Raw genomic sequence first — 24,640 nt, 5'->3', positions numbered from 1 at the left:
CACACACACCCCCACACACCACACACACACACACACCGCACACGCACACACACACACACACACTCTGGCAGAACTGTACAGTTAAGAGAAAATGTTTAATCACGTAATAATTACGATGTATTTATTTTATAATTAATTTGATTCTGTCAAATTTAATTTGAACAAGATCAATTTTCGTACTTTCATTGTAAAGTTAGATAAATCCATTGCAACTTTTGCGTCAGCAAATAAAAAAGACATTGTACGGCATTTGCAATGGACGCTTGAGCGGAAAACTTGTATCCCCTTTTTATCATGCATTAATAGTTTTCGGGTAAAATGCTTGTTTAGTCCCATAAAGTAAGGACAAAATTTATTTTGGTACTATAAGTGTTGTTTTTAGTCCCATAAAACTTATAATCACGCATTTTTAGTCCCAAAAAGTAGTGTACGTTGTGGTTTCAGGGCTAAAAAGTGTTGTGATTCAGTCCCAAAGTTACATTTTTTTGGACTAAAAAGACATAATTTTGAGTTTTATGGAACTAAAAACGTCATATATCATAGTTGTGGTACCAAAAAAATTCTACCCTTATTTTATGAGACTAAAAAAACATTTCTCCCATAGTTTCCGCATCACATTTTTCCTTTCTTTTCATTTTTTCAGATATTACAATTATTGTGGCAGAGTTTTGGTTTCAATTATAGAATATTTGCGATGAGTACTCATTTTTTGCGAGTTTTTCTTCGTTATGCCCATCAAATTATGTCGTACGTGAAGTTTAATTTCTTTATCATCCATCACAATAATTTTGTTTTAGTGCAAACTTTAATAACTCAAAAACTTTTCTTTTGAGTAAATAGCTTTTACTTAATAGGTCATATACATAATTAACTTCTAAATATATATATAAAAAAAAAGAGATTTTAACCAAGCTTCTACTATGTCTATGCTTAATTTTAAGTTCTTTTATGACACGTACATTCATTTCATCAAAGTCAAACTCTACTACCCGTGGGGAAATTCTAGTTCGACTTGTCTCGCCTAAATCTGAATCAATTATATGATAAGTGTAATACACTTGTCGTGTGATTAATGTATAGTTCAAAAAGAATAATGAATCACATAGTAAGTATAGCACAATGATTCTTCAATTGATTTGATTCGACCAAATCTAATTTGAATAATTAAGAATTTTTCGTATTCGTGTAGGACAAAGACTTTTGGATAAATAAAAAGAGGCTATATAGTCAATATTACAATATCGACAGTATATATCGCCTGTTAATTATATATTGAAATACATAATTATTCAACACTTCTAGGAAAACAATATCAAAGGTATATATAAAACTGATCCAACAACCACCCTCTTACCCCACCCCCTACCCCCCAAAAAAAACAAAAAAAAAAAAAGGGAAAAAAGAATTCTCGTACATTCATAAAGTGTACAAAAATAGGATAAATTGTAAGAAGGCAGCATTTCCGGACAGCTACGTACTAAGGAGAGCAAATGCCTGTTTCCATTTACTATCTCCCTCAGTGAAGCATAAAGCTAGCGACCACCTTCTTGAATGCGTTAACCATTTTGGTATCAGGTTCTGAAGTTTGAGACACAGTCCCATCGTTCCCAGCAAGAACCCTGTACTTATCCTTCCTCGTAAAGTTGGTGCACTCAAACCCTAATGCTGCAGCCAAGATCCTCTGCACATAGTTCGCCACATCATGTGGGCTTTTACCAGCCGAGCATGTCGCTTCAACTGGCAACTGATTCAGAAAAGTGACCTCATAGATTGGTCTTGGGTTCATGAAGAAGAATATTGGGTCCATCGCTTTCCATCCTCGTGCTGTGGTAGGATGGAAGAACCCTACACTGTAATTCATGGCCACCGGCACGATTCGATCCGTTAGTTCGGCGAAGAGTGCACTGAACCTCAGTAGAAAGGGTTCTCGACAAGTTGTCCCTTCAGGGCAGACAACCAAGTCTCCTTTTTCGAGTTCCCGTTTGATTTTCTGGGCGTCGACGTCTCTATTTCTAGTCAGGCGGACGGTGGGGATGGGCGATAGGATCTCGGATAATCGGGAGATGGAGTAGGTGACGGCAGGGATTCGTCGTTGGATGGCAGCAGCAAGGACTACGGGGTCCATTAGGGTTCTGTGTGTGCATACGAAGAGAACGCCGGAATTGGAGGCGGAGGCGGGTGGCGGAGGGGTACCTTTGACCACAACCCGGCCGCCGAAAGCCGGGGCTACGCGAGGAATAGCCCACATGGGAAGCATCAAGCCTACTGCGATGCGGATGGCTGCTAGTAGGATTCCTAGAGGGATCCATAGGAGGATTACGAGGGCGGCTGATGGTGTTGGACGCTTAACGAGTCGGCCGTCGTGGAAGATCACCGGGAGGGGGCGGATGATGTGGTTTTCGTGCATTGGTTTTCTGTTGGGGAATGGTGGATGGCACTCTTCCTGTGAAGGATATGCATGAAATAGAAACTTGGTTCAACTATTCAACCATGTTACAAAATGGAACTGGAAATGAGCGAAAATTCTAGCTGAACTACATCAAATGACAGCAAATCAATTATACACAACACAACTATTTTATGGGAATTTTAGATGGATTCAATCAAACTTGAAATAATCATATAATACGTGTAATATACTTATGGTATGATTAGTGCACAGTTTAAAAATAAAAAATATAATTTTAGTCCTGTAATTTATGGGGTGGCAGTTTTGGTCATGCACGAATTGATTTTCGCAATTTAGTCCTATAACTTTAAAAATTTGATAATTTCATCTTTTTCAAGCCAAAATATTACATGTGACTTGTATATGACCTAATTAAATTGCAATCTTAGTCCTCTAACTTAGAAGAACGTAGCATTTTTAGTCCTATAACTTGGAAGAGTTTTGGCCAAATTGGCCTAAAAAAGGACTAGAATTGCAAACTTATGAAGTTACAGGACTAAATTGTGAAAATCAATTTGTACAGGACAAAAAATACCACCCTCCTAAATTACAGGACTAAAATTATAATTTTTTTATTTAAGAAAAATGGAAAACCACATACCTATTTTGTGATTGGTTTATTTTAATCAGATTCTATCTAGGCAAAAGTTTTACATATTTTATGTGACAAAAAAAAAAAAAAAAACACTTGTTGTAGATAGAATTTATTATTTTTTAAAATTATACAGTAATAATATGATAAATACGATATACTCATTCTTTGATTAGTTTTGATTTGATCGAATTTTGATGTGATCTAGAAATTTTGGAAAACTTTTGTCTGGACCCAATTTGGGCAAACTGAACCAATTATATTGGTGTACAATTTAAAAAAAATAATCAATATATTTTATGATTGAATTGGTTTGACCGAATCAAATCTCGTTAAGTATTTTCCAGAAATTCCTTAAAAATGAGCATTTCAGTACTCATAGTTTGGGTGTAGTCTAAAACTTTCCGTTTAGCACTCCTTATATCTCAAAATAAAGCTTATGCATAACCAGCTGGACATGTGATTTAAAGAAAGAGTTAATTAAAAATATTCAAATTTTACTTACATTAATGCCCTTAAAGGTATTCATCATCAAGTATATTAAGAGATGGAAAAATCCCAATATTTTGGTGTTGCACTTTTTATTCATTTCGATTTTAATTTTACAATTGAGGATAATAATTTAAAAATAGTATATCTGATCCAATTTGTGTTGGAAAATGCCAATATTTAAATGGAAAAAACGATTATCACATGCTACATGTGTTTTTTTTAATGACGAAATTGATATTTTTTGATAGAATTTTGACTAAATGTACTACTTTTTTAAATTAATATCCTCAATACAAAATTGAAATTAGAGTGAATCAAAAGTGTCATTCCACCGCAATTACGGGATGCAAAATGCATTTTTCCCATTAAGAGCTACTAAGTAATGTCAAATTATTAAGTTGACGTTTATTTTATAAACTAAAATTTTCATATGAAGAAATGAAATAGTCGCATTCAACGTGGCAACATGAAAATAATTAAAGTGATCATAATTGGGGGATCGATTAAGATCAAATTCTAAAGTAGCAATTTTATTTTCATTAAAATAGATATTATATATAGTTTTGCTCTTCATATGTACATGTCATGCACAAAACTCATAGAATTTGGGGAACTAAATCTTTTTTTACACATATAACTTATTAAAAAAGTGCAATTTTCATCGTGCAACTTACTGGGTGGCAATTTGGTGCACAAAGTTATTTTCATGATTTAGTTTTATAACTTTGAACATTTGATAATTTTGGTTCTATCTGGCGAGAAAGCGTCATGTGCCCGACACATGTATTTTTCAGCAAAAAAGGACTAAAAATTTTTATTTTTTAAAGTTGTAGGACTAAATTACAAAAATTAATTTGTGTAGGACCAAAATTACCACCCACAAGTTACATGATGACAATTGCATTTTTTTTTTTTTTGTTTTTTTAGTTGATTTGTTCAGTACTACCCTGGGCAGTCGCTATGCTAAGGGCATGTTGATTTGCAAGTGCTGGAAAATTATATTTTTAAGGCTCTAATTTTTGAATTATGAATTGTACTAATTTATTTTCTTTAAGGCGAGTAAAAAATAGGTGAATTTTTAGTTACAGGTAATGTTTTTTTATAGTTTACTTGCTCAATACTACCTCAAATCCCTTGTTGGGGGCATATTGATTTGCTAAGCTTGAAAAAAAATTACTTTTAAGGCTCTAATTTTTAAATTATAAGACTATTAATTTAATTTCTCTACAAGGAGTAATAAATAGTGGAATTTTCAACAAAATATATGTGTATGAGTTTTTTGAATCCACTTGTTCAGCACTGCCCTCAGCACACTCCATGTTGAGGGCATGTTTATCTGCATTGCTTGAATATTATATTTTTATGACTCTAATTTTTTTAAGTATAGGCTTTCTTAATTTATTTCTCCAAGAGGAGTAAAAGTATATAGGTGATTTTTTAATAAAAATAATATTTTTATAGTCTACTTGTTTATCACAACTCTCACCAAATCCTATGTTGGGGCATATTGATTTGCGAAGTTTAAAAAATATATTTTTAAGGCTCTCTAATTTTTTAATTATATACTTTATTAATTTATTTTATCTATGAGGAGTAAAACATAGTGGAACTTTCAGCAAAAATTACGAGTTGTTCAGGAAAAAATAACAATTTTTATCGTGTAACCTAAGAGAGGTGGCAAGTTGGTCTTGCATGAATTAATTTTCCCAATTTAGTTCCTATAACTTTGAAAAATTTACAATTTTGGTACCAATCCGATCAGTAAAGGTCATGTGCACAACGCATGCATTTTTCTGGCAGAAAAATACTAAACTTGTCAAATTTTCAAAGTTATAGAGCTAAATTACGAAAATCAATTCTACATGATCAAAATTACCGCCCCTTACTTATTGGAGGAAAGTTGCAGCCCTTATAATGGATACAGTGATAAAGTAGAGCGTGTTGGTAACTTTTCGAGCATGTAACTTACCTGGCACAACGGCATGAATAATGAGCTGAAACCACATTTCGGCCTTCCTAGGCCTAATCTAGGTTTTTCATCCCCGAACAATTCCGTCACTTTCTTACCAATTGAGCCAATACCACTTTTGATGAAGCCGGTCGCGAGTCCAAATCGATTAACGGAGAGTTCAGTTCCAACGACATCACCAGCCATGAGGTGCTCCTTCCCAAACCTCTCCACCATGATTCTAGGCATTCTAGTTACCACAACTCGCCTATCGTACGAGCTGAACACTCTCCAAGCCCTCATGTTGATGTCATCCAAGTAGAACTTGGGCAAAACAGCTCTTGCCACTGCTTCAATCTCTGAGACAGGGACTCCAACAGTGGCTGCAAATACAGTGAGCCTAAGCCCATCATCTCCCCTCCCACAAACCTCAAGAAGCCGAATCAACGGCCACAACGCCAACAAGAAGGCGAACCGGACAAGCCCGGATGCCTCGAATGCTATCAGCATGAAGTATGAGAAAACATGAGGGTCCTTCAAAAGGGTCCCTTCAAGCTCTGAAACAACAGACTCCATTAGAGTTTATGGTAATTTTTATCTATTATATATGGGATTCTCTCTTTATTATCTCTCTCCGATTCTATCAAGAAACAAAGATTTCAACTTTGTGGTTTGTGATTGGACACAGATAAGATAAAGAAGGATTTACAAGAATGGAGGATGAAGGTGGATATGACCCTGAGGAGAAGGCCGTTTATCAGCATACAACTAACACATTTGCCTACGTGTTGCCTTATTTATATCCAGAACTCTTTAGCGTGTTCACTGCAAGAAACAGGATAAGATATTTACATAACCAAAAAAAAAAAAGGGTTGGAATAAAATTTTATTATTTTGTTAATTGTGTATTAAGTGGCAATAATAATAAATTTAATTATTTTATAACACTAGAAAAAATATGATCTTGGCTAATTATCATGGGCTAAAATTAGGTGAGAAGCCACTGTGGTTCTGCAATGGCTATATTAGTTATTATTTTTACCAGTGAGATGAAAATATTAGCTATAATTAAAGTTTATGGCAAATTATAGTTGGCGAAGTTGAGGCACAATGAACTTAGATGTCATGGGTTCGAACCCCATTATATGCATGCGATGTTATTTTGCTGCATAGTAGGTGTTGTCTACTGTGTTCAATTAATAATAAATTATCGCTTTCAAATGCAAAAATATGTGGCTGATGTTAATTAACTATGGTCAAAATTTAAGTTTTTCATTAATTTTATTTGATTGTAGTAGATAACAATTCGTTCTTTATTGATGGAAGAAGAAATTAAGGAAAGGACTAAAGGCAATTTTCGTCCCCTAACTTCAGACTATTCTCGGTTTAGTCTCCTAAGTTACTAGGGTTCCATTTTGGTCCTATAAAATTGAAAAAATCTCAATTTTGGTACAAATTTGGTCGGAAAGTTGAGTCACTCGCCGGAAAAACTCACATGCCAGACATGTGACTTTTTAAATTGGTGCTTGCATTGTGATTGGCTGAAAAATACCCCATTCATCATTGAGACGAGAGGAGAAAAAAAAAAAAAAAAGAAAGAGACTTATATTTATATTCTAATCTAATTGTACCAAATTGCACCCCCGAACATTTTTCGTCCCATCATTTACAGTGTATTTATAATTATTTTGTGAAAATTATCCCTAGTGAAAAAGTAGAGACAAAAGATTTGTGTATAAGATTTGCTCTAAAAAAATTTAATCAAGAGCCATTACGAATGTGGCATTAATTTTTAGAAAAGTTAGGCAAAATTCTTAGGTAATTATTCATACCAAACCTTTTGTATACATAATTAATGCCTATCTATTGACAACCTACGCAGAATTCTTGTTAGTTATTATAAGTGTCTGAAAATTATTCTATGGTCGATGAAATTTAAATCGTTGTCATTTTATATATATTTATGATCATAGTTTCAAAATCTTATTTAATAGTTATTATTGATATTATTTTTTTGTTGCAACGGGTTTGAATTTGATCTTTAGGTAGGTGCATTAATATATCTAAGTGGATTAGGATTGTACGCCACGTTAACATATGTATAAATATATAAATTGATAACTTAACCTCAACAACTTGGTCGGAAATTAGAATGTCTTGAAAACCCTTCATGCTAAGGGGTCCACGTCTCCACCAAATTAAATCTACCTATACTGTGTCAAATTTAGGTGACTGCTAAGAAGGGCTGCCGTAATTTTTGAGTATTATAAACGGGTAAATTGCAATTTTATAATTATACACAGTTCAGATTTTTGTCAATGTTATTTAAATTTATAAATATATTACAAAGTCATATATATTTTTATATATTTAAATATAAATTTATGTATCTTTAAGTTATAGATATATAAATATATATTACATTTAATCCATGTATATGTGTATATAAAGAGAGCGGATGAGAGGCGTCGTCCGTTGGACGATGAAGATGGAGGGATGAGGTGGACGAGGAAGAGGCGGATGGGAGGGGAGGAGGATGCGCGTGGGGGAGTCAGGGAGAAGGTGGACTGCAACGTGGTGTTAGTCACTGTGAGGAGGACGACGGCTAGGGTAAGCGGTTTGAGTGGCGGCAATGAGATGTCATCGATGGGGTGCGGAAGAAAACCGCATTTTATAAAATATATTTAAATATTTTATTTTTTTTTAGTAAATAAAAATATGATATACATATATATATAGAATCTCGACCAAAAATATAAAGTAAATAAAATCAGGGCCATTGAATTGTGTGTTAAATCTGAACATTCGGTTCAAATATAATAAAATCTAACCATCGATCTATTTTTTACAAAATTTTAATTGTTAGATGTATAACAAATAAGATGTGACGGTTCATATATTAAGAAGCACAAATTAATTTATTGATAAAAATTAATGCCCAGTCACATGAAGGATGCGTGCGCTACACCAATAGAATTGGAGTGTTGTTTGCTATATTTTAAAAATTATAGTATTTCATTACAGGAAGTATTTGAAACATTTTTACCTTATTATAAACTGTGTGCTCTTATAAAAAGAAGTTACTAATAGAAAAGCAGGCCTGCAGCAAGAATTTCTCCTAATTTTGTTTGTCTATTTACAATGTATTTGCTCTTCCAAATTTTGATTTGCATACTTATGTTTCAGACAGCTTGTCCAGAAGAGTGTTCAGCTTTTTCTGATATTTTTCATATTATTTTCGAATTCACTCTTTTGATGTAGGTAGAAATGGAAATTCCCAAGAAAATAAGAATAAAAAATCCCATCTTTTACACTTGAAAAGTTCTAGTAAGTGCTAGTAGTTTTTCTGCTCATTATACTTATAAATGAAGTATGGGGTCCTCATGAGAGGGAGAGAGAGAATCTATTTTTCTCTTTTTAGTTTTTTATCAGTCCGTCTATGATGTATAGACATGGATACGACGATATGAAAAATATAAAAAAATTAGAACACGACACACACTGATACGGTTATATATAATATATCTTTATTATATAAATTCTTAATTTTTTATAAAATTAAAATACGCAATATGAAAAATATTAAGAAAATATAAAATAAGCATGTCTTACATTTACATTTTTAATCGAATATGGCTTAAAAAATATACATAGTCAGTTTATTTTAAAAAGAACGTAATAAAAATTTTCTAATAATTTAAATTAGTTAAATTATCGCGAACATCTCTCGAACTTTTAGTATTTTTATCGTAATATTTTTAGTTTAAGAGAAGTGAATTAATTCCTTTTCTTTTTCATTAAGTCTAAAATTCATTTTTTCTTAAAGACAACCCAAAATTTTTTGAAATTATAAAAAAAGAATTTCAAAATGTGTCCAAATATGTAGGACACGCCAACAAGTGTGTTTGTGGCATGTCTGACGCCGTGTCCATTTTTTTCTTTTTTGTTTTAACTTATGAACACACTGATGCCATGTCCATGTCCACACTATATCTAATAATTTTTCAGAGTGTTCGTGCATTATAGTAGCCTGTTTATAGGGGTATGGATAATCGGGAAATTTATTTTAAAAATGCAGAAAATTTTTTTTAGTAAAGTAGGGTGAAATTGAGGCTATTAGAAAAGTAAGTGGCACCGCGGTGCCACAATTTTTATAAAAAAAAAAAAAAAAATTCTTTATGTCACTGCGGTTAATCACCGCGGTGACATAGATTTTATAAAAAAAATATTTTTTAATATGCTGACCGCGGTGGCAATGATATTTTGAAAAAAAAAAAGTTTTAATAGCCATCGTGGTGATGAACCGCGGTGGCATTGATATTTAAAAAAAAAAAAAAAAAAAATTAATAGCCACCGCGGTAAGCTACCGCGGTGGCACATTTTTGCCGTTCAAATTTTCGGCCTATGACATAGCGCGGTGACAATCAATTTTTCTTTTTCTAGTTTCTGACACCGCACTATCTTAGCACGGTGATAATCAATTTTTCTGCATTATCGTCTGTGGTACCGCGATTGCTTAGTGCAGTTTTTTTAGCTATATAAATCAGACGATATTCTCACATTCATACACACTGAAAAATCAGGAGAAGTAGCTTAAAAAAATTAGCATTCAGTTTCTTATCCCCTTACTTTCTGAAAATCAGCCTTCGAAAAATTCATACACCACCATACCTCGCAATTCTTCTAAAATTTCTTCACTTTTTATTTGAAGATTTACAATTAAAAAGGCGTATAGTAAGTTATTTATTAAATTTTTGTGTTATTTGTTCCTTTTTTAAATATCTTATTATATTATGAAAAAAATTTATATTGATGTATATTTTATTTTGTTTTGAAAATATGGCGGAGCAAAACACTGTTGATAATTATATATTTTGGAGGTCAACAAATCAATTCGAATGGTTCTATAAGTTATGATCGCCCTCCACTCGGATTCATGCAAATTTCTCGTAGTACTACATTTGCTAAGTTAGAGTTAATTTTGTATGAAGAAATTGGTATGGATAAGAATAATTTTAAATTGCATATATTCTATAAATACATAACATTTAATTTTGGCCAAAGGAATGAGATGTTGTTGGCAATTAAGAAGGATCGTGATATGCAATTTTTTTTAAATCCGGTGAATGGATATGTGTCGATTGATATTTTTGTCGAAGCGAAGAAAGTTCTGCAAAATGCTGTACCAGATGACTCAGCTATTGGTGATTGGGGAACGTATATGTTTATGATAACCCAAGATTTGCCGAGCTTACCAGTAGTAACTCAAGAAATGGGGCGATTTGGTATTAATGAAGATTATGTAGGTCCATCATCGTATGCAGACCCATCATCATATGCAGGTCCATCGTCGTATGCAGACTCATCATCATATGCAGGGACAAATGCATATTCAGGTTCATCGAATTATGCATGTCCATCGGATTATGCGGGTTCATCTGAGGACAATGATGAAGATGCCGAGTTTGAAGCTGATAGCTTGTTGAACATTGAGCAAGCTGACTTAGAACCAGATGCGGTCGAAGTAGAAGACTAGATTGACCAGAATAATGACGATGATGGTGATGTAAGTATACCTGTTATGATGGATGTTCTTGGTGAAAATGCACAAGAGCATTTTGGTTGACTATACAATAAACCTTATTTCACTTTGCTAAATAATAATTAATCAGTGTCATAATTAAGGTTGATCGGAAATTTTTGTTCAGCTTGTGTTTGACTAGACCTGATTAATTATATGATAAATTTTGTTGCACATTGTTACCTTTACAAATTCACATGTCTCATAATTAGGGTTAGCGAGTAAAATCGAACTTGATTTATTACATAATAAATCTTATTACATTTTGGTACGGATAATAACTCATTTCTGTCATAATTACGGTTAGTCAAAAGAGTATTATTAGGATTATGTTCAGTCAACCAAATTTAATATATAATTATATTGACTGCTTTTAATTATATTCTAAATACGTAATAAGTATATTGAACATATCATAAGGCCTGGTTTGCTTTGAAAGCCGCTAGAGAAGAAGTGTATGGCACTTGGGAGAATTCTGTTCAGAAGCTGCCCAAATATATGGCGGCATTGCAAAAATAGAATCCTGGGCCGGTTGTGGAGTGGCTGCATTTGGAAACAGACAGCCCGAGGCGATACATGTTGAATTATGTTTTCTAGTTTTTCAGACCATGCATTAAGGGATATCGCTATTGCCGTGACGTTATAAGCGTAGACGGAACACATTTGTACACGAAGTACAAGCATAAAATGCTGGTAGCAGTAACTTTAGATGCAAATCAGCAGGTGTTGCGTTAGCGTTTGCACTCGTGGATGAAGAATCGCTTGCGTCATGGCGTTGGTTCCTCCGAATGCTTTCCAAATATTTGTTGCCGTCAGAGGATGATTGAGTTTATTTGCCGCATATTTTGCAATGGAATTACAAACATTTAGATTTTTGTGGCAAAGTCCGCCGCAAAATAATAAAATTGTGCAACGGACATCTCGCGGCAAATGTTACCATGGACACACATTCATTACAAATTTACAACCGTTTGACAATAATTAATATCCGTGGCACCAATATTCACAATGGATTTAAAATAATATAGTTGTTAGTCTTGCCACGAACTTCTTGATATTTTTTTTCATTGCAAATTAAAGAGTTGAGGGTTGCAATGGATTTTTCCTTGGATGCAAATCCATGGCAAAGTTGCCGATAAATTTGTAATAACTTTTGCAATGGACATTTGATCCTTTGCAATCTATATAAGGTAGTTGGAGTCATTCATTTTTTAGATGCTACATTTGCCATTTGTAAAGGACATTTGATTCGTTGCAATCCGTACAAGGTGGTTGGACGTATTCAATATTAAGATGTTACATTTGCCATAGAGTTTGCAACGGATGTGTGATCTGTTGCAATCCTTACAACACAACTGTAGTGCAATATTTATAAAATCGCACTTTTTCCTCAAATTTTGCAGCAAATGTGAGGTTGTGGCAAAATTCGTGGTAAAATCTGCTGTAAAAATATGATAAAAGAATACTTATACCCTTCTTCATTCTTATTTTCTTATCCATTTTTCATTTATTCTTGCTACTCATTTCCTTTACTCTACTGAAATTTTGTTCTTCTATGTACGATTAACTGTTTGTGATCAAGTCGGTGCAACAAGTCATATGTCTGGAGGTTTTTAACCAGCTTATTGTATATGTATGTTATTGAATGTATCTATATATATATATATATATATATAATATATTTGTTGATTTTAGAATGCAAGTATTGAGAGAGTTGAGAAAGTGGATGTATATGAAGAATTTGGTCCATAACGAAAAATGTTGTTACCATTAATGGTCGTCTAGCACGGTCTATGACACGAGAGACTAGGTATAAAGTAGTGTAAACATTTAGGCTTTAAGTTTCATACGAGTACGGTCCTATTGTTAACGGCCTCCTGCCATTAGTTTAGGGCATGGAATTGGGTATCGATTCCCATCTTTGACTCGATATCTATGCTTCATAATCGACATGTGTTTGCTCTACTGATTGACGTAGAAAGTCCCTTCCCACTCAACCAAACACTATGACCGTAGACTTAAAGAGTCTTAACCATCTCAAAGCGCATAGGAGACATCCTTGTCATAATACTTGACAGGAGATAGATCCTTTTTTGGAATTCACTGTCCTTGCTACATACTCTAACTACACTTGACAAAGTTATAATAACCATATCTCATGATATAATCATCGCACATCAGATCCAAGATATAGTCTTCTTATGAATGACTGTCATGATTCCTTAAGTCTAACGACTAATTTGTACTATCAGAATGGAGAAATCAAGTCATACCGATCAAGCCTCTAAGGATTTCATATGACGATTCCCTCGAGCCAATTCCGTCAATCGACTACATTACCAACTAACTTACTAAACTTGCATAAATGACTTACATTTCTCGTCAATGAAACACAACACTTGAATACTTAGTGCAAGCCCTTATAAGACTCTTGATGCCCTGCCTCGATGTCCTCAACTTAAAATGTTTAAGATCGACCCTCAAAACTTGGTCTCATAGCTAGCAACCTATGCGCAATCGAACTCCATGGGTTTAACCTTTCGATCTGTGTGCATTTACTGTGACATTAAAATGCCGTTCAATATAAGTAGTAAGCACAACAAGCACATGAACCAATAATTAATACTTACTCTATTCATCTCAATAATAATATATCTGTAAAAATCGACAAATAACAACTAATCCAAGCTTTTAATTACCTATTCTAACAATTTGATCTTGCCACATAATGTGATGTCTTCTATTTTTTAAATAATTCTAGTGGTATCATCAGAGAGTGAAACTTGTTTGGACTTGGGGTTAATTTTGTGTTAGAAAAGAGTGAGTACTAGTGCACATGTGGCTTGCTGACATTGTCTCTACAATTTAAGATCCACAAGCCAATGAATCTACCCAACTTTAAAAAAATAAAAAATGGTTTCTTACCTGCAAAATCAATTGCATGCGTATAATAACCGATTATTGCACAATTTCGCTATTACTTCATGAGAAGTTATACATAATTCCCAAACAAGCTATAGATTTTTTTTTTTTAATTTTGTAAATATATAAGGGCCAAAATCATAATTTACCCATTGATTTACCATAAAAGAAGAAAAAGATTAACTTTTATTTGGTTGAATTAAAATATTTAGCAAGAATAAATATTATAAGACACAAGTATTTTTATTTGTTTTCAATGATATCTATTTGAATTTAATTGAGATATTAAAATCTAACTAAAAAATTTAAATTCTATATTATATTTTGAGGTCACAATATGTATTGGATTTTAGTTTATATATAATTAATTATCAAATAATAATTTATCGTATTTGATATTTATACATAAATTAGTGGAAGATAACAAAAAATACAGAAGTTACATTTTGGTCCCTATATAGCAACTTATTCATTTTTAGTCCATAATATTCACATTTCATGATTTTGGCCTATAATATTTACAAAATTTTATAAATTTGGTCCTAATTTGACGATAGGATCCGATTATAAAATATTATAGATATTAAGAACATAAATATTAAATACTAAAAAAACGAATAAGTGTATAAATAGAGGGACTAAAAATATAATTTACCCTTTTCTTTTTAACACCAAACCCCTCTCTGGAAATGCGTATGTATGCATTTCTTCTATTTCTCAACCACTGAAAATTTCCTCTCCACTCTCTCTACTCACCATCCCCCAACTCCAATCGACGTCGGCGTAATGGCGTCGTCCCTCTCCACCAAACACCTCCTCGGAGCTTCCTCTTCTTCCGATGGAGCCGCCCGACTAGGATTCCTTCAATCGCCGCAGGTGCTGCCGTGGCCGAGCCTCAGGTTGCCTGCTCGCCGATCCCAGTCCAGACGCCTTGGTGCGAATCTCCCTATCTTTTCGTTATTCGATTTTTTTGATTCGTGATGCTGCTTTATATCTTTGATAATGTTTGATAACGATAGTTGGTTCTTCTTTCCCCGAAATTTGTTGGTGTTTCGTGGGGCGGAATCGGTGTGGGTACTTGTGTTTGTTGTGCTGGAATAAGTTAGGGATATCTGATGTAATGTTAGTGAATTTAAAAAGCTAATGCAGAGGTTTACGGGAGCTGGGTTCAATTTTTTTCCCGAGTTGTTAATTTGAAACGGCATTTGTTTTGTTATCTTTGTAGGAAAATTATAATTGAGTTTGTCTGAGCTGAGCTTCAGTCGAATGCTTGTTTGAAGAGGACAGAGCTATTATTTGTTTACCAAGTCTATTTAAGCTTGAATTGCATCATTGGTAGCTTAATAAGCTGAGGTCGAATGATTTGGAGAGGCCATGTTGAGAGTAACGTTGAAAGATTTGCGACCCCTTGGAAAGGCTACCTGATAAGAATCCTTAAATAATATTTATAGCTACATATTTCACCCTTTCCATATGGAACCTATGCTTGACTGTTCCTATAGAACTGTAGTCTTTCTCGAGGGATCGGTTCATATTCGTTTGGCTACTTCTTCCAAGGAGAAATCTCCAGAAACAAAATAAGATAGAAGAAGAAGAAAAACTTCAAAAATTACTTAGAAAACCTGTGCTTGACACCATTGATAAAGGACTAGGGCATTTTGACCTAGCAATAGATTAGCCCCTTACTGAATATCCACAATTCTCATGCTACAACTCTCAGGATAGTTTTTTTAGCCTGCTTGTTTTTCTACTCCTTGGGGAAAATTATAACTAAATAAAATTTGAAGTCTCATATTGATTCCCAGAAGTCTGTTTGAAATGGAGGAGTGATACAGTTTTATTTTCCGATTTTTACCTTGGGTTCTTTGAACTTGAACTTAATCTTCTGGTGATTATGATTAGCATCTAGGTAGAATTTTCTTGAATTTATGGTGTTTTGTGCCCTTCAACAGAAATTCTCAAGCTGTGCTAATTGTTTCTTGGGAAGTGCAAAACTGGAATGGAGCTTAATGCTTATATATTGTTCAGTGCAATGTTTGGCAATTGAAGATACTGACATTCCTACTCTTGACAGAAATACAGGTTGCTGGTAGCACGAGTGGTACTTACTTTCGTGTTCCAACATTTGGAGAATCTCATGATGGTGGTGTAAGGTGTGTTATTGATGGATGCTCTCCTAGACTTCCCATCTCAGAAGCTAATATGCAAGTAGATCTTGATAAAAGGTATTCCCTAGCTATTGCATTGTCCTTTTTAGTGTTGTTTGCACCCTTCTTATGCATGAAATATATTTTTCTATCTGGTTCCTCGTGGTTAACATATACCTCAGTTCACTTATGAGCATAGTTATTAATGGCGCGCCATGGCGCACACATTGTGCAGGCTCATAAAAATGGCGCTGAGTTGCTTATGGCGACGTTATGGCGCCTCTATGAAGCCCTAGCCTTTTTGGGCTGGGGCACAAAAAAAATTGGGAGAAGCCCAGGTTTTTTCAAACACTGGGCTCTTCCATTGGAAATAAAGGCTGGGCTTTTTAGCCCAGTCTTTATTTCTGTTAATTTATTAAAAATAAAAAATAAAAACAGTCTGGTTTTGAGTCTTTATTTTCTTTGTTGCTGTGAATTTAACAAAGAAAATGGCTATTTCATGTCTAGAGATAGGTAGCAGCAATGCCTCTTTTTATAGTAAGGCTGCAGTTCTTGTTCTATTTCACCAAAACTATATGCTTCAGTTTGACTCACACATTTAACGTTTAGTTTGTAAGAGAGCAATTTATCACTTGCAAAGTGGGTGCCAAGAATTGATCTTGAGACTATGAGCAATTAGTCACTAATTTCTGTTGCAATATACTTGGACTAGTTTCTTTCACAAGGTTCTTTATTGTATATGTTTGGTGACTTGCGTTGTTTTCGAGTTTAGCAACTGTCTCTAAATTCAACTTCTTTTTGATTAACCATCAATTTTCTACTAAAATATTAAATGTTTCTGGCAGTGATAATGCTTATCAAAATGTTTTCCTTTTGATCATGTGAATTATTTTCTCTATATAAATGGTTGCCTTTTGCATATGTAACTTAAAGGATTAATTGATGATCAAAGAGATTGAATTCAGTTCGTTTCTATCTTTTTGCAATTGCTTTTGTTTCTTGGCTATGCAGAAACTCATGAACTTGGATACAGGAAACTTATTAAGAAGTCGAGAAAGAAGGAACACCACCTGTGGCGTAAGAGAGATTCAGCTGGTTCTGGACAAAAGGCACTTAACCTTGTTCGAACTGTATGTTTAGTTTGCCTTTCCTCGTTAGATTCTCTGTGATACTCATTATGTTATAGAAAAACATGATATCATCATGTTGAAATAAAAATCAACTAATTTTGCAGGTTTCTCGTCTTCCAAATGAGAAAGAGGTTGTTTATGGCGCCTTAGATAAATGGATAGCATGGGAGACCGAATTTCCATTAATTGCCGCAGCAAAGGCATTAAGAATCCTAAGGAAGGGGAGCCAGTGGAAACGTATTATTCAAGTATGAACCTTGCAAATCTTATCTTCTGTGTCATGTGTAAATGAATACCTCTATTACTTGCTCTCATATGTGAGATATATGTTGAACTTGTGTGATCCTCTGTTTATTTACATCAGCACCCCTATATGATTTAACAGTCATACTCATATGTATTGTATTTATGCTAATTATTTATAACCTGTAGGTTTGACCGGTGTCATTGTGTGGATCAGGTGGTGAAATGGATGTTGAGCAAAGGTCAAGGGGCAACAATGGCGACCTACGACAGTCTTCTACTGGCATTTGACATGGACGGAAGGGTAGATGAAGCGGAAATGTTATGGAACATGATTTTACATGCACAGAATCGCTCTATTTCGAAGAAGCTTTTTTCTAGGATGATATCCTTGTATGACCATCATAATGTGCCAAATAAGGTTATAGAGGTGACTGTTTCCCCAATCTGAACCTGTTATAACTTATTCAATGAATACATATGTTTAGGTTTCCTTTATTTCTTGATAATGGATGTGTAATGAATTATCCAGACCATCTTGTGCTAAATTTCTTTCTCGTTTATGAAACTTCAGGTATTTGCTGACATGGAAGAGCTAGGGGTGAAACCAGATCAGGACACTGTTAGAAGAGTTGCTCGAGCCTTCGAGGTGTTAGGTCAAGAGGACAAACAGAGGTTGGTTAGGCTGAAGTACCAAAGTAAATGGAAATACATCCACTTCAATGGGGAAAGGGTTCGGGTAAGAACCTGATTTATGGGTTGAAATTAGCTATTTCGACTTCACAACCTGTTGATTTCCTCACAAATTCACCCACTGAGCAAATATCTAATACAAATGTGAAGCTGAAAGCAATTCGGCTTATTGTACATCTCAAGTTTGGTTTAACAAGAATTGTAGTCCAGCGGAGCTGATTGTTTCATCATGTATATATAACCCATCTGGTTCGTTATATTGAATTCAGGTTGTTAATTGATCATCACTTTAATTGGTGCAACAATTCCAATTAGCTATATTGTATTTTATTTTATTGTTATAATATTGTTATTGAACACCATTTGTGAAAGGACCATAAAAACCTATCATGCATTAAAGGTTATTAATTCAAGGTTTGCATCTTAATGACTAGAGCTCACATACCATTGACTTGAAGCAATCACCACCTCTTTATACAGAGGGTGTTGGAGCCGTAGTGTGTGTCTATATATATATATACATACTGGTGTAATTGGCATAACTAGTTGCTAATATGTAACAACAAAGTGATCTAAAATATGGATACAATTACATGATTAAATCCATAGATAGATAGAGTTAAATTGAGGAAATGATGAGAAAAGAATGGTATTTGGTATGTATATAAGGGTATATGGGGATGAGTGTTTTACATTCATCTTGTGTTTCTCGTTGGAAGTTTATGTACAACATAAACTCCTTATATAAAGTTTAATGTTCAAGTGATGTCTGAAGTATTATGGAGACTATAGTGAATGTCTCTGTCTCAGTATATATCTTTAGCAGCAAAATATTTGAATTTATCCGATATTAACCTGAAACTACTAATTTACACCAAATCTCAAAGGAGAGTCTAATTATCCCATAATACAATTCATGCGCAACGGACATGCTTCTCAAGAATATAATAATAGGGTTCAATATTTTCGTTGAATTCAAAAAAAGAAAAAAATAGTTACACATAGTGTAAAGTAAAAGCACACAAAAATGTAGATAAACATAAGTAGAAAAAGAAAAGTTTTTAAATAGGAGAATGGCGGCGATAGCATGATGAGGGATGAATAAAATCTGTTCGAAAGATCCATCAATTCAAATGCACCCTTCAATATTTTTAAGTTCTTTGAGGGTTAAAAGAGAGAGTTTTTTCAAATTATTTCTTAAAATCTTATGGATTCCTTTCGCTCCATCAAGTAGGGTTGAATAATAATTTTTATATATCTGGTACTTGATAGAAATTGCTTTTTAAAAGTTCACGCGAGCCTCATACATTTAACATAACAGATCAAATTTAACATTTTTTTTCTGTACGATAATTCTATAACTGAACATTATATTAGAGATTATGGGTTTCAAATCTCGTTATATGCGTGGGATATTTTTACTACATAATAGGTATTGTCTATCGTAATAGTAGATGTCGGTTAGATTTAGTTATTCTGACATTATTGATCAGGTATGATTATTGTAAGGATCTTTGTTAGATATTGATATTTGATAAGAATGAATATCAATCGATTTATTTTAATTAACAATAATTTACTGCTCTAACCTAAAAAAAAAAGATGTGAAAAATTTTGAATTTTGAATAATTATTCAAACTCCCTTATATCATTCGAATTAGTTCAAATTCTGTAGTTTCAATAACTAAATAAAGTTCAAAACACAATAAAAAAAATGAAAACTGAACTCAAAATTGTGCATTATTTGAATCAAACTCAATTCCTCATACCAGATTTCAATTGGATAAACCGAGTATCATGGCTGACTAAAACATTCATTCCCAACACAGAAAGTCCCTCAACTTTTCTAGAATCTCAACGCCAGAATCTACGGCATCATTGTGGGAACTTTTTTCCAAAAATAGATACCCATATGATGAGCGTCACTTAGAAAAATTTAAAATATGGATGATTACACCATTTTCTCTTCAATATTTATGTAATTATACGTAAATTTTATCTAGTTCTTAATATTTATTTTCATTTAACAAAAAGATTTATAAGTAAGTAAAATTCATGGAATTTGTTGAAATCAGCAAAAAAGTCTAATGAAAATCCATATTTGATCCCCGATTGACTTGTTACAAACTTATTGCAGGTCAAATAAATTTTTTTCTAACCAAACTATACTCTTATATGAGTGAAACGACGAAAACATACCTCCTCACATGTTTTAGTATGTGAAAATGTATAATGATAGATTAGTTAGAAAAATGTTCGTTTAACCTGCAATAAGTTTGTAATAAGTCAATCGGGGATCAAATATGAATTTTAATTAGACTTTTTTGCTAATGTCACCAAATTCCATGAATATTGCTAACGGGTGAATTTATTGTTGAAATTGGAAACAAACTTACGTCAATGCCACTAAATATAGTTTCCCAACTCACAGAAAACTTTTATATAATTATACTAAATCTTGAAGAAGAACGGTGTAATTATTCCTTAAAAACATAATGCATATCAATGAATGGTACAGTGAAAAGTAAGCCAAGGAAGAAAAATGATTAGATTGCAATAATTATTTTCCAGCTTAAGCAATCTGATGACACACTTTTGGGCATGCATGTAATGAATACAGAAGTGGAGAATTAATGCATTGCAGGATGATAAAGAAAAGGCTGAAGCAGCTCCTTGGCAGTGCAAACATGCGTGTTCACAATGTGAAATGAATGGCCATAATTACCTACACTTTGATCAAACTGTGAGGATTATAGTACTCTAGATGTTCCTTGACCTTAGTCATGAAAGAAGAAAACATATCGAAGGAGCTGCGAGTGAATGGTGATGTCAGTACTACCTATCCATTGAGGTTCAGTGGTTACGGTAGAATGTTGCAACGGTCATGTTATGAGTTTGAATCTTTGCCAAGATATTTGATGGGACTAAACATGTTTTATGACCATAGATCAGCTATAAGAACCCCTAGCCAGCACACATGGCGCAAAACGTAATCCTCCCTAACAAGTCTATGGGGCGCCACACCTGTTTTCTTGTATTATTCACAAAAAGAGAAACAGAATAGAGACAACAGTACTGCAAGGTTTGGGTTAGAAACTAACGCAAAAACAACCCGCTCGAGCATCGAGCTGCGGAGCGTGGTGTATCATTATGATCCTAATGCAAGGTATGAGACTTAACCCCACATTGATATTATGGGGTGCTAACTTGAGGCTTGTACTGTCATATACTATCACATTCCAATAGCTAGCTTCTGTGTTAGGATTGTTCCAATCCAAAGTGCGTATCAAAAGCAACACCATGTAAGTTAAAAACTGGATCCACTAGTACTTCCCCAAACGTAAGCTATTGACAGTAGACGCAAATTCAAGACCTGATTCATGCAAAGTAGTCTCTAAGTTTCATATGACAAACATGTTCGGATGATGAAACTGTACAAGGGCACTAAAAAGTTATTTAAAAGTGAAATAAGAAGAAGACGAGGAACAGCTAACTGAGCAAGAACTTGATGTAAGTCTGTGATACTATTTGCAAATTAGTTACCAGCTAAGTACAAAACAGAAGCATGACACGTTATTAGGACGATTACGGTTCTACTAAACAAGAAAAAAACGTCATGCAACCGTACATGTAAGGATCCTCCGCCCTGTGCTTAACACAACAGGCTCTGCACACGGCAACGTTTGTACATTCACCATCACAACACTTCACTTGGCAATGATTGTACAGTCACGAACATTACACTTCACTTTCCTTCTCTTTACACCCTCATTTGTATAGCAAGACCTATTTCTTCTGAAGCACCCTCAGGTACGTTCACCATCTTGGCCTCTTGACCGGACTCTGGGTATATCATTAACACTAAGAATGTACAACTCAAAAAAGTAGAAGCAACATTGTTTATGCTTAACATCTCTTCCCGTTCGAAAAAAAGAACAAAGTTGTAGCCAGACATGAAAAAGAAAGTGCTCATACTATTCTCAGTTAGCTGTACAAATTTCCGTCCGTATGCCATTAGGTAGAATATGAAGAAAGGATGCTGATCCTCCTCTCTGCAAGAGATCAAGCACCTTGTTACATAAACATAACATAGTATGAGAATATGTTGAAACTTTATGAAATACTTTGTCATCTATATACAAACAAAATTGTGTGTATGTGTGTTTTTGCTGATGAAGTTCAGACAAATACAATTCTGTCGAAAAGGATAAGTACAGGGTCAGACAAATTTCTTTTTAGCCTTGTAAAGGGAATTATAGTCTTGTGGAAGACGAGGAATATCACAAGTGCATAAGCAGGTGTAAATGCATATAATCTGAAACAAATAATAAAATTTACCGCCTCACACAGACGTTATGAAACAGCCAATTCTTTGACAGCTTGTAGATTATAAAGAGTGGAACGTGAGAAATAGAAATGAAAGATCCCATGACAAGTTGAGCAAGAACAAGGAAAATTACCTCCAGCGGCGACAAGTTTCTCTACACGGGCAACTATATGCTTTCCGTAAGTATATTTCTTGAGTGCATTTAAGTGAACCTTTATTCGATTAAGAAGCAGTTCGAGTTGCTGGTCATCACAAGTCTCCAGCACTTTCTGTACAACGTAGTTGGCGAACTGATCTTTCATCATTACCTGACTCCAGATTAAAGTAAATCAGTATAAACAACATGAAAATAAATAGTCAAGTACACACAATTCATGCATTCTGAAGGAATTTACATAACATATACATCATGTTGATTTCGCTTACTGATTAGAAATTGGTCAAAAACCCATTTCAAAAGCGCATAAATGATAAAATATACTGAATATATGGATCCGCATTATTTACCGTTCAATGTAATAAGCAACTAACCTGAAGAGGTTCATTTTCATCAGTCGAGCCGAGCATCTCACGTACTAGGGTTTGACGTTCTTCAGTTGTTCCAAAGGACAAGCATTTCTCTATTACATTTGAAGCAAACTTCTGTTGGCTCATCTCAACAATCTTTCCAATTAATTGACTAATTATAGCTGATCGCTCATGAGGCTTTCCATGTTCCAGCACATGCTGTCATGGCAGAGAGCAAAGTTAGTTGTTGTCCATAGTTAACATAGACATGCAAAAAACCAGTGCCCCTAAACGAGAAACAAGAGGATATAAGAAGTATATTGCTGTACATCATCTAATCACATATTATACTGCCAAAGAATCATTCTTCAACTTGTTTGCTGCTGTGAGTATGCAATCCATCATGTTACAGCTTATATATTACAAAGAAACAATAATGCAGCAGAAGCACATTGCTTTATATGGCCCGTTTCTTTGTATACACTTCAAACAAATACCAATTCAAGATCAATTGAAAAAGGATTCAGGTAGCATTAATTACACCTGGGGACCAGTGTAGGCTTTCTCATCCCAACAGAGGCTTAATAATTGGAATAAGAAGGGAAAACCATTACAAGAAACAAAATTTCCTTAAAACCCAGATTGGACATGAAGAATTATTCTAGGGACTAACAGTGTCCAAAGTCTAAAAACCCTGCTTCGTAACTTTATACAATTTGAAAAACACTTCTTCAAGCAGTTAAGTGTTCCTAACCTGAATAACATAGTTTCCATATTGATCTTGAGCTAATAGGCAAACTGATTGCAAAATTTCATTCATCACTATACTCTGGGTTTTGGGACTATGGCAGTGCTCCAGAACTCTCTGCAACAGAAAGCAAGCTTTAGAATCATAGGAACCTTTTCCATCTACCATTAGCATTTCCACTTACAAAAACCTGTAGTACACAGATGAGATAAATTCTTGACCTGTATCACCCGACAACCATAGGGATGTGTAGACAATGTTACAACTTGATCGTAAAAAGTAGCAACAATAAACTGAATGGCGGCTTCAGGAACACATTCAATACATTTTTGTATGACATGATTCCCATTCTGATCACGTACACAACGCATTACATGGCCATCAAGCTCTGTGACCATTTTAGTCTGCTGGTCGAGTTCAATAACTTCTATTGCCTGGAAAATTCAGAAAAGAAAAGCCAAGACCACTAAGCATCAAGGAATCTTCTAAATTTAGCTATAAGTCTCATAGATAATTACACTTTCTACAGAGCCAAAAAGTTGTCCAGTTTGTGGTCATGAGATTAACCTTCTGAAACCTTTTTCCGCTTACCCATTTAATCTGGATTAAAATACCAATTAAAACCAGCGATAACTGAAAGAAAATAAAACAGTACTTGAAGAGCAGGATGTCAGTTATCAAAATCGACAGAAGATCTAAACTTATCGACGCAGATATGCTTCCAAAAAACAAGTTATACTAGTTCTACAGCTATTAACAGCGATCTCCTAGGTTAACTAGTTTCCAAGTCTGACAATAGTTAAGCTAAATAATAGGAAATAGAAAAGGAAGAATATGAAAAGGCAACAGGAATCAAACATA

The 24,640-nt window shown here is 34.1% G+C and overlaps 3 protein-coding genes across 4 annotated transcripts in view; 1 reads left to right on the top strand and 2 right to left on the bottom strand.

Annotated features, from left to right (window-relative positions):
* LOC105160959 (glycerol-3-phosphate acyltransferase 5-like) lies at positions 1,242–6,232 on the bottom strand. Its single transcript, XM_011078505.2, has 2 exons — positions 5,503–6,232; positions 1,242–2,443 (listed from the first exon to the last, which is right to left on the bottom strand). Exons 1-2 carry the CDS (start codon positions 6,055–6,057, stop codon positions 1,517–1,519), a joined length of 1,482 nt encoding a protein of 493 aa, XP_011076807.1. The 5' UTR covers positions 6,058–6,232; the 3' UTR covers positions 1,242–1,516.
* On the top strand, positions 14,667–18,487 carry LOC105160958 (pentatricopeptide repeat-containing protein At4g18975, chloroplastic). Its single transcript, XM_011078503.2, has 6 exons — positions 14,667–14,918; positions 16,059–16,209; positions 17,165–17,261; positions 17,366–17,509; positions 17,722–17,934; positions 18,079–18,487. The coding sequence occupies exons 1-6, from the start codon at positions 14,684–14,686 to the stop codon at positions 18,253–18,255; spliced, it is 1,017 nt and encodes a 338-aa protein (XP_011076805.1). The 5' UTR covers positions 14,667–14,683; the 3' UTR covers positions 18,256–18,487.
* The window catches only part of LOC105160957 (pumilio homolog 2), a 7,373-nt gene continuing 4,411 nt past the window's right edge, over positions 21,679–24,640 (bottom strand). For both annotated transcript variants that reach the window (XM_011078501.2, XM_011078502.2), the window contains 5 exons: positions 24,001–24,213; positions 23,786–23,896; positions 23,056–23,250; positions 22,658–22,832; positions 21,679–22,249 (listed from right to left, as the gene is read on the bottom strand). In XM_011078501.2, the coding sequence (XP_011076803.1) occupies positions 22,212–22,249; positions 22,658–22,832; positions 23,056–23,250; positions 23,786–23,896; positions 24,001–24,213 (732 nt within the window). In that variant the 3' untranslated portion in view covers positions 21,679–22,211. The remainder of the gene's footprint in view (positions 22,250–22,657; positions 22,833–23,055; positions 23,251–23,785; positions 23,897–24,000; positions 24,214–24,640) is intronic.

Source organism: Sesamum indicum, linkage group LG4 (assembly GCF_000512975.1).
Source record: "Sesamum indicum cultivar Zhongzhi No. 13 linkage group LG4, S_indicum_v1.0, whole genome shotgun sequence".
NCBI lineage: Eukaryota > Viridiplantae > Streptophyta > Magnoliopsida > Lamiales > Pedaliaceae > Sesamum > Sesamum indicum.
Note: the sequence above shows the minus strand (reverse complement) of the source record. Positions and strands in the feature narration are given on the sequence as shown.

Excerpts from the sequence above, each read along its gene's own strand:
- LOC105160959 (XM_011078505.2), bottom strand. The coding sequence starts at position 6,057 with ATGGAGTCTGTTGTTTCAGAGCTTGAAGGGACCCTTTTGAAGGACCCT. Across the intron at positions 2,444-5,502 it reads TATTCATGCCGTTGTGCCAG|GAAGAGTGCCATCCACCATT; the intron begins GTAAGTTACATG and ends TATCCTTCACAG.
- LOC105160958 (XM_011078503.2), top strand. The coding sequence starts at position 14,684 with ATGCATTTCTTCTATTTCTCAACCACTGAAAATTTCCTCTCCACTCTC. Across the intron at positions 16,210-17,164 it reads CAAGTAGATCTTGATAAAAG|GAAACTTATTAAGAAGTCGA; the intron begins GTATTCCCTAGC and ends ACTTGGATACAG. Across the intron at positions 17,510-17,721 it reads AGTGGAAACGTATTATTCAA|GTGGTGAAATGGATGTTGAG; the intron begins GTATGAACCTTG and ends TGTGTGGATCAG.